General features: G+C 37.4%; 1 protein-coding gene across 2 annotated transcripts; it reads left to right on the plus strand.

Annotated features, from left to right (window-relative positions):
• Positions 1 to 2,458: 2,458 nt before the first annotated feature.
• Positions 2,459 to 4,040, plus strand: LOC112608673 (serine/threonine-protein phosphatase 2A 56 kDa regulatory subunit gamma isoform-like). Of its 2 annotated transcripts, XM_025360693.1 has the most exons (2): positions 2,459 to 3,190; positions 3,251 to 4,040. In XM_025360693.1, the coding sequence occupies exons 1-2, from the start codon at positions 2,562 to 2,564 to the stop codon at positions 3,927 to 3,929; spliced, it is 1,308 nt and encodes a 435-aa protein (XP_025216478.1). In that variant the 5' UTR covers positions 2,459 to 2,561; the 3' UTR covers positions 3,930 to 4,040. The 2 variants fall into 2 exon arrangements, with proteins under 2 accessions (XP_025216478.1, XP_025216477.1); XM_025360692.1 differs by having other exon boundaries at positions 2,459 to 4,031.
• The last annotated feature ends 6,511 nt before the right edge of the window (positions 4,041 to 10,551 follow it).

The raw sequence follows: 10,551 nt of genomic DNA on the forward strand, positions 1-10,551 counted from the left end.
GTCCAGGCTGGTCTCAAACTCCTAGGCTCAAGCTATCCTTCTGCCTTGGCCTTCCAAAATGCAGGGATTATAGGTATGAGCCACCTCTCCTGGCCTTATATGGTTTTATAGACAATTTTATCCTGTGTGCATCTCAACCTTTATATGGCAAGTGGACTAAAAGATTCTTGCAAAGATACCAAAGATGAAATATATTAAAAACGATGTAAACAACAGGAAAGGGTCAGAAAAAAAAAAGCAGAGCTGACATTTTTGCTACCCCCTACAATATGAGTTCATGGTTCGTCACTTAAGAAGTAAAAGCAATGACAATCTAATGATCTAATTCTTGGACATAAAGCTTGAAAATGTTCTAGAAGACTTTTTGACATGTGAATTGATACCCATAACAAAGGTATTAGCTACTAATAGTATGAAGTCATCATAATTTGCAGAATGTTTACAAGTAGTTTTATTTAACTTTGGTATACTTTGTTTTGTTTCAGTCCTCTAAATCTCATGTTAAAATTTGATCCCCAGTGTTGTAGGTGAGGCCTAATGTGATGTGTTTGGGTCACAAGGGTGGATCTTTCACTAATGGCTTGGTACTGTCCTTGAGGTTGATGAGTGAGTTTTTGCTGTATTAGTCCCCCAGAGAGCTGGTTGTTAAAAAGAGGCCCCACCTTCTCTTGCTTCCTCTTTCTTGCTGTGTGATCTCTGCACATGCCTGCTCCTGTTTGCTTTCTGTCATAAAAGAAAGCAGCCTGAAACCCTCATGAGAAGCAGATGCAGGTACCATGCTTCTTGTACAGCCTGCAGAATGGTGAGCCAAATAAACCTCTTTTCTTTATGAATTACACAGCCTCAGGTATTTATAGCAACACACAAGTGAACTAACACACACTTTATTTCATCTTTTAAATTTTCTAAATTTGCAATGTGTGTAAGATGTATAAATAAGTATCTATATTTCTGGAATGCTTGCTAAACATTTATTGATGGCATACTGAATTAAAAATGCTTGAAGATCACTGTATGTGAGAATGCATTTTAAAAAGAGATGCTGTAGTGATTCCCCAAGGAGTGCTCTATGAAGTGTACGTGTGTTTATTACCTTGTATGTCATATTTAGGTGTAAATTTCATGTACACAATTTGCAATTGCTAAATTCTTGTGCTTTTCAATGAATTCTTCTACAAGTTGGTCATGGAATTTTCTGTTCTTCCATGGTATGGAAATATATGAAGACCAACCAAAAGTAGAGACTGTTTATTCAGAGATTGTTATAGCAAGGGAGTCAGCTACCATTGCTTGCATTTTAGCAAAGACTGAAAGGCAAGCAGAAGGGTAGGAAAGCTCTATAGTGGAAAAAAGGGAAGGTTTCAGATATATTCTGACTGAAGGTTGTTGGCATGGGGAAGCTGGTAGGCAGGGTAACTAGAAGTGGGGCATCCTATGTGATTGGTTAGGGGTACATATTTGGCTTTGTCTGATTGGTCTTAAATTAGAAATGGGGACAAAAATGAGGGAAGCTGTCAGGTTAACCAAATCCTCGCCATTTTGTGCTGTTATTGAAGTTATCATTAAGCTTCTTGGTTTGTTACTAGAGATAGGAGTCTGACTTTCTACAGTCTGATTTCTATTAGGCTGGTTTCCTGGGCTGCTTATGGTAGGTAAAGAGTTGGTTTCCTGGGCAGGTTGCTTCAGGTTGTGGGTCAGCATTCTACTTTTACATATGGTCCAGCCATTGTCTATTTGTATATTTATCTCTCAGTGCCTGTTTAGTTTTATGATGCTCCCTCTACGACTGTGCTTAAAAATGCCTTCCAAGATTTTGCATTAGTACTTTCTGTTTTGACAGTTTGCTAAAAATTATACAAAATGATTTAACATCATTTCCACCTTCTGAATGTTGTACAACGAAGACAATAGCGCTGAAATTACTGCTCTGGATACTGCTGGGTGCATGTTAATTCTTTTCAGCCTTTGGGGAGGTAGATCTACAGCATCTATAAAGCTCTGTTCCAGAGGGTCTCTGGAGTCTTTCTAATGCTGGGCCTAAGTAGAAAAACTGTGCTAAAAATAGTTACGTATATTCCACGCACAGGTGCCCAGCTTCAACTATAAAGATGTTTGTTCCAAGAGGCAAAGTTCTTCTCATTTTCTTAGGATAAATGTATCAAATTGAGATAAAAATTATATTGCTTATTAAGAAAAAAGAACATTTTAAAATTACCAGTTTTAAAATCTATTGAAATCACCATGTACCTTGGTTCTTAAACAAGTATTTATTAAATTTTATTAAATATATTAAAAGTTTTAGCAATACTTGCTCATGAAAGGGAATTTGGAACAAACGGAACAGTGAAAAGAAGACAAAAAGAGTTATGAAACCCAAAGGAATTATTTTGAAAGTATTTCCTTCTAGTCTTTTTTTTTCCCCCTAGGTAAAGAATTTAAAAATAATATGTAGCAGTTCCCTCCAGCTGCAGAGAGCTTCAGTTTGCCTTTTTTTTTAAAAACTAAAATGGAGGCTGGTTTCTTGCCTTAAGGAGCCCATTGCCTTTCCCGCTGAAGTCTAGATGTTGACATGTAATAAAGCGGGCAGCAGGATGGTGGTGGATGCGGCCAACTCCAATGGGCCTTTCCAGCCCGTGGCCCTTCTCCATATTCGAGATGTTCCTCCTGCTGATCAAGAGAAGCTTTTTATCCAGAAGTTACGTCAGTGTTGCATCCTCTTTGACTTTGTTTCTGATCCACTAAGTGACCTAAAGTGGAAGGAGGTAAAACGAGCTGCTTTAAGTGAAATGGTGGAATATATCACCCATAATCGGAATGTGATCACAGAGCCTATTTACCCAGAAGTAGTCCATATGTTTGCAGTTAACATGTTTCGAACATTACCACCTTCCTCCAATCCTACGGGAGCAGAATTTGACCCAGAGGAAGACAAACCAATGTTAGAAGCAGCCTGGCCTCATCTACAGCTTGTTTATGAATTTTTCTTAAGATTTTTAGAGTCTCCAGATTTCCAACCTAATATAGCGAAGAAATATATTGATCAGAAGTTTGTATTGCAGCTTTTAGAGCTCTTTGACAGTGAAGATCCTCGGGAGAGAGATTTTCTTAAAACCACCCTTCACAGAATCTATGGGAAATTCCTAGGCTTGAGAGCTTACATCAGAAAACAGATAAATAATATATTTTATAGGTTTATTTATGAAACAGAGCATCATAATGGAATAGCAGAGTTACTGGAAATATTGGGAAGTATAATTAATGGATTTGCCTTACCACTCAAAGAAGAGCACAAGATTTTCTTATTGAAGGTGTTACTACCTTTGCACAAAGTGAAATCTCTGAGTGTCTGCCATCCCCAGCTGGCATACTGTGTAGTGCAGTTTTTAGAAAAGGACAACACCCTCATGGAACCAGTGGTGATGGCACTTCTCAAATACTGGCCAAAGACTCACAGTCCAAAAGAAGTAATGTTCTTAAATGAATTAGAAGAGATTTTAGATGTCATTGAACCATCAGAATTTGTGAAGATCATGGAGCCCCTCTTCCGGCAGTTGGCCAAATGTGTCTCCAGCCCACACTTTCAGGTGGCAGAGCGAGCTCTCTATTACTGGAATAATGAATACATCATGAGTTTAATCAGTGACAATGCAGCGAAGATTCTGCCCATCATGTTTCCTTCCTTGTACCGCAACTCAAAGACCCATTGGAACAAGACAATGCATGGCTTGATATACAACGCCCTGAAGCTCTTCATGGAGATGAACCAAAAGCTATTTGATGACTGTACACAACAGTTCAAAGCAGAGAAACTAAAAGAGAAGCTAAAAATGAAAGAACGGGAAGAAGCATGGGTTAAAATAGAAAATCTAGCCAAAGCCAATCCCCAGGTACTAAAAAGGAGTAACATGAAAACGCCCAGGGTTACTTGAATGTTTTTATAAGATAGGAATATATGTCTTCACCATGGCGGGGGGACGTGATTTCACTAACGTATATGAAAATGTCTGCAATAAAAAGTACTTTTAAACTTTGCAAAAAAAAAAAAATAATAATAATAATATGTAAATAGAGCTATTGTTTTCCAAGTTGTTGTTTTTTTTTTTTGTCTTCTTGCTCACTTCAACATATAGAGCATTCTGTTCTTACAAAAAGTTCTGCAAAGCATTCCCTGTAATTCTGCCCCATTCATCTTATACTCCTTATCTGGCTTAAGTGAGAAAATAAGAGGAGGTAGCAGCTCACTTGCTAGAAAACCACATTGAATTGTGTCATTGTGTTTCTATTCTCCAACCTATAGACTCAGGAGGAATTAAAGGGAAATGATGTGATTAACCACTTTTCTATGTAAGCCAATAAAGATACAAGCCTACTGTTTCCACAGCAGCATGGACCTTGAGGCTGACTTGTCTGACTACACAAAAGGAAAGAGGGTGTTGTACATTGATTCAAAAAGGGTGTGAAAATACCTGTATTATATGGGAAGACATAATATGCTTATAAGTAGGCCGAGTGCGGTGGCTCACGCCTGTAATCCCAGCACTTTGGGACGCCAACGCAGGCGGATCCCTTGATGTCAGGAACTTGAGACCAGCCTGGCTAACATGGTGAAGTCCTGTCTCTACTAAAAATATAAAAATTAGCCTGGCATGGTGGTGTCTGCCTGTTGTTCCAGCTACATTGGAGGCTGAGGCAGGAAAATTGCTTTAACCTGGGAGGTGGAGGTTGCAGTGAGCCGAGATCACACCACTGCACTCCAGCCTGGGCAACAGAATGAAACTCTGTCTCATAAACAAACAAACAAACAAAATAATAATATGCTTATACGTAAACATATTTTGCTATTTAATTTGAACATGATGTCATTAAACACGGTATGAATTTTGTTTTTGCTGGTATTTTCAACGCATGTGCTCCCTAACCTCTTTTATCCCTGAGGGTTATTTTTACCTACTCTGGGATATGAAGGAGTGGTAAAAAATAATTTAGCAATGTTGGATTTACTGTAGTTGCTGTGAGTTTGTCCTGACTTCTCAACACTCGCGGGTCCACAGCTTTTCACAGATGGATATCCTTAACCAACTCTAAGGAGGTGGTCAATATCTATCAACAGCCATGGAGAAAGGGAACCATTCTTCTCCATGGGCCAGGTAATTCTTTACCAGCACATCTCTGAAAGAAGGGGTTTAGGTAGTGATTGTCAATGCCCCTTGGAGATAGGATGTGGCAGTATGAGGGTGGGTTGGTAGATCAAGTATTACACTCTAATCTGGTTACCTTGTATAACACAGGAGACCTCACTACCAAAGTATTAGGTGAGAAGACAGGATTCTAAAAATTATAGAAGTGAATTTCATGGAAATTTTGATCTTTTGTTATGCACAGATTAAAAAGGAACTTCAGAGTTATGTTTGTCACCCGGAGTCAATAAACATCTGGCCTCTATTTAGTCTTGGTCATCAGTCTTAACACCAAAAGGCAAATGTCAACTTAAGGCAACAACTCAGGAGATCAAGACCATCCTGGCTAACATAGTGAAACCCCATCTCTACTAAAAATACAAAAAATTAGCTGGGCATGGTGGAAGGCACCTATAGTCCCAGCTACTTGGGAGGCTGAGGCAGGAGAATGGCGTGAACCTGGGAGGCGGAGCTTGCAGTGAACCGAGATCATGCCACTGCACTCCATCCTGGGCAACAGAGCGAGACTCCATCCAAAAAAAAAAAAAAAAAAAGCATTCCACAGTTCTCTGCACTACCTTTCTTCTCTGACATCCGTCCTTTCTCGCCTTCCTTTTCCACAGCCCATAGCTACCTCCTTTATAGGAATCCTCTCCCCCACTTCAATTCTCTTTCCTCCCCATCTCTTGCATTTCACAGAATAGGCTACTCCTCAATACAGAAATAATGATATTCAGAGAACTCTTTGCACTTTGCCAATTTTACACTCTATCTGCTCAGTGAATGCCAAAGCTTCTCTACCTCCTGATTTCTGCTGCCTCTGCAGAGGTCTTGAGGGGTGAGATGATAAAAGGGGAGTCAAACTTTTAACTCTGGCCTGTAGTTAGAGTTTATCTAATTTTTGCTACTTTCCTTATGGTCTGTTTGATAATTTTTCTTTTCTCTTTCTCAATATTTTTATCTTATGCAATGGGAACTAATAATCTTGACTTTGATCATATGATAAAAGCATTATTCATTCTTCTTGCTTGCTCTAGGAATGTATAGAACAAAGCTTTCCTACAATGATGGAACTTGAAGGGCACCTGCCAAAATCATTTCTCATTTTATTAATCCATAGGAGTTTCTAGAATGCTGCTCTAGTCTGGTAATTCTGAAAAGAGTTTCCATGAATATTCAAGAAGATTATCCTACTAGTATAATAGTAATCGTAAGTATTTTCTATATTAGAATATTATTAACATCTTTGTTTCAGATTATATCCCATTCCATCCATGTTAAATAATTTGCTAAACATTTCAAATCATAGCTAATATTTAGGTTGTGGTCGATTAAATTGTTACATGTAAGACTGCTCTGAACATCTTGGCACATCGTTTTTCTGAAGTTTAGATTAAAATAGCATCCCAAAACAAAAAGCTTTCTAATAAAAAGAGACTCTGGAAACACATAGTTCTTTTATTTTTTCCTTTATATTGATCTTTAAAAATCTACATAATACATTTTTTGGTATTATGTTATTAAAAATAATCCAATTAATATATGTTTCATTATAATACCGAAGGTCAGTGAATACTTATTTCCCCCATTGTGTCTTTCTATTTGTGTATTGTGTTAGTATTTAATAGGACACGTTAGTGAAACTTAATTTCTTATTTATTAAATTAAAAGTACATTCTTTTAATTGAAAATTAGTTAATGTGGCAGTTAAATAGTGAAATGTTAATTTGAAGAAATAGACTGAATTATGTGATTACTTTCTCAAATATATTTTCTGAATTGCTTACAAACTGAAAGATATTATATTAAATTCTTCTCCAAAGGATTACACCTAACGGATAATTTCAAAATCTGAACCAATTTATATAAAAATAGAAATAAATTAAGATTCTCTTTTGAATCATCTATAAAATAAAAAGGAATTATTATTATTACTTCAAAATTTTTATACCCATTAATACTTCTAGTAAAAGTGCTTAATCTCTGCATATTTCTTTATAAAACTTAGTTTAATTTTTGGGAAACCTGGCCATTAAATATAATGAGTAGAAAAGTAAATCATTTTTAGGTTTTAATTTGACATCTAATCAAATATGTAATGATCATTTGGGTTGCGCAGTGTAAATAGAAATACCAGGTAAACTCACTGCATTCAAAGAATAATCAAAATGAAAGAGGCAAAACATAGACTTATACAATGTTGATTAATTTATCTAAACCTCAGTTTAATTGGAGAATTGGACCATCTGAGTGTCACAAGTAATACTATATAAATACCAAAATTGTAATCAAGCTTTTATGATGAAGTATAATTTGATAAACAGGCTAACTGTTTTGGGAGTGGGCTAGGGAGTGTGTCAGGGAGAACTCCTGAGACACAAGGGATTTTTATTCTATCCAAACCTCCCTAATCAGTGGCTATGTGGAGAACCCATGGAAGGTGTGTAAAGAACAAAGCTTTCCTAATGGACAAACTGTGAAGCATGTCCAGCCCAAATAACTGTTCTTTTTATCAAGCCATAGGATGGCAGTTGTGCAAGGAGGTTCCACAACTATTTAGGAAGGTTATCCTGCAAATATAACACTGACCATAAGTATTTCATGATCCGCAGTTTCTCCAAATCAGTTTGGAGCACGTGAGTCCTGGTGAGGGAGTAATAACAATGGAAGACTAGCTTCAGAGAAATACAGAAAATCTGACAGAGGTTATTGCAATTTAAGCAAAAGTACCATGAAATTTATATGACAAAGATGAACAAGCATAAGGAGCAAACTTCATTTTCACTGAGTGTAATGGGTTGAATGGGCCAGATGCCAAGACAGATATATTAAGAAATATTGGGGAAAGTGTCCGGAATGATAAAAAGCATAGGGAACAGATACAGGTGGAGAAAGCCTTCAGATCATAATAAAGGTTTGACACCTATGAAAGGAGAAAGGGAGGAAAAGAACATCACTTTGAAAGAGACTCAGACTGCAGGACACATGGCATTGGAGAAAATCTCAACCAGGCATAGAGCCAAATCAAGGCAGAGGCTGACTGTGCCAACTCCAACCATAAAGAATGAAGACATTTTAAGTAAGATCAAAAGTAAATTACACACGAAAGGGTGCTTGAATTTGTAGTAGCAGAAGATTACAAAGGGAAAGGAAATACATTTTAAAGACAGATGATTGGGATTTCAGTTTCTAGCAATATATGGCAGACTAGATGGCATAAAAATAACAATAGCAAGAAAATCTTGGGCTATAAAACAGCTGAAACTGTTTGATAAAGTGTAGCAAAGGCATTTCTAAATGAAGATCTGACCATTGCAGAAAGTCAAAGGAGTCCTAGGGACCAAAGACGAAAAGGAGCCTGAGGAACTGAGCTGAATGTGAGAGTTAACTTTTGACTGCTTTGGGATGGAGGTGGAGTGCTGATTCCGAAAACTATGGGCATATATTTTAATGACCACCAGAAGGACAAGAGGAGCTGAATCTCTGGTCTATGTAAGGAGTGGAATTAGAAGAGAAAACGGCTTTATCTTAAATCTCCACATATAGGAACCTAACAAATGAAAATGGTGTAGGAGAAGACAACTAAGCAAATATGAAGAAATAAATACCAAACTACAAAGCTACCTTCCAGCCCAAGGAGAAGGGGAAAACAATCTTGTTTTTTTGACTTGTGTTCTGGGTGGGGGAAAAAGTGTGATTTCATATTTATGGCTCTACACTCAAGTAGGTTTGTTACACTACTTTTATAATTTTGTAATCTGCAAGTCAAGAATTTATGGTCAACATCAGTCTGGGTCTGATAATATCTCTTGGTGGTCTGACAGAGGCAAACACAAAGGATTTGTAGGGGAATGTAGGATTGAGGAATGCTGAATGGAAAGGAATGGGATAATATATGCAACAGAAACATTAACTTGGAGTAAGCTGGTATAGCTACATTTGATTCTGGCCAAGAAGCTCTTTAGGGTTAAAAGGATTACTAGACCTGGTGCAATGGCTCATGCCTGTAATTCCAACACTTTGGGAAGCTGAGGCAAGAGGATTGCTTGAGGCCAGGAGTTGGAAACCAGCCTGGACAGTACAGTGAGACACCATCTCTAAATAATAATAATAATAATAATAATAATAAATTAGCTGGGTGCTGTGGCATGTACCTGAGGTCCTAGCTGCTTAGGAGGCTGAGGCGAGAGATCACTTGAGCCCAGGAATTCAAGATTACAGTGAGCTATGATCTTGTTGCTGTACTCTAACTTGGTTAACAGTTCAAGACCCCATCTCAAAGAAAAATTTTCAGGAGGTAATATGTGCTATGAAAAATAATGAAATAGTGTGAGAGGAGAAAGAAAAACAATACAGGGGTACTACTTTTCATAGGGTGGTGAAAGAAAGTTTTAAAAATACGATGACATTTGAGCTAAGGCCCAAAGGAAGAGCAGGCATAAGCAATGTAAACATATGAGGGAAGATCTTTCACAGCATAGGGATTAGCAAGTGCAATGTCCTTCAGGTAAGAGTATGCCTAATGTGTTCATGGGACAGTGAGGAAGTCAGTATGATAGGAGGGGAGTGTATCATGCAGAAAGTGGCAAGAAATAATGTCCAAAAAGTCACAGGGGGTCAGATTACTGAGACCTTGATGGCCATTGTAGCAATTTTGGATGTTTTTTTTTTTTTTTTTCAGAGTGAGATAGAAAGTCTTTGAGCAAAGGTGTGTTTTGTTTTAAAAGACTTACTTGGGCTGTAGTACAGAGTTTGGACTGTTCCGAGGGCAAGGAAAGAAACAGAAAGACCAGTATGAGTGCTATTGCAATAGTCCAGATGACACACGTTTGTGACTTGGACCACTGGAGGTGAGGAGAAGGAATCAGGTTCTGGTAAATTTCAAAATAGAGTCCATGAGATTTGATGTGAGAGAAAAAGAGGAATGCAGACAATAACCTCACACATTCTAGTTTGAGCACCGGAAAAACAAGAGTTGTCAGTTACTGAGAAGGAGAACAGCAGAGAAGTAGCAGGTATGGGTGGGAAAATTAAAAGTTGGACATGAATACCTAATAAAGAAAATGATATAAATTTCAAGGAGCAGAGGATAATTTAACGGTCATAGTGTGGATTGTAATATACTTTTCCCTTTAATGGACTGATCAAGTAGACAAAACTTCAAGTATAAAAGATTTGAGCAGTGTCACTAAGAGGTTTTATTTAATGGAAATACATAGACTCCTGCAAAATGGTGTCCTTTAAAACATGCGTACAACATTTATAAAAACTATCCATGTACTGGACCAGAAAACAAGACTCAACAAATTTCAAAGGATTGGTAATCCACAGATTACTTTAACCACAACACAATCAAGGAATAAATCAACAACAA

Source organism: Theropithecus gelada, chromosome 15 (assembly GCF_003255815.1).
Source record: "Theropithecus gelada isolate Dixy chromosome 15, Tgel_1.0, whole genome shotgun sequence".
In the NCBI taxonomy this organism is placed as follows: Eukaryota; Metazoa; Chordata; class Mammalia; order Primates; family Cercopithecidae; genus Theropithecus; species Theropithecus gelada.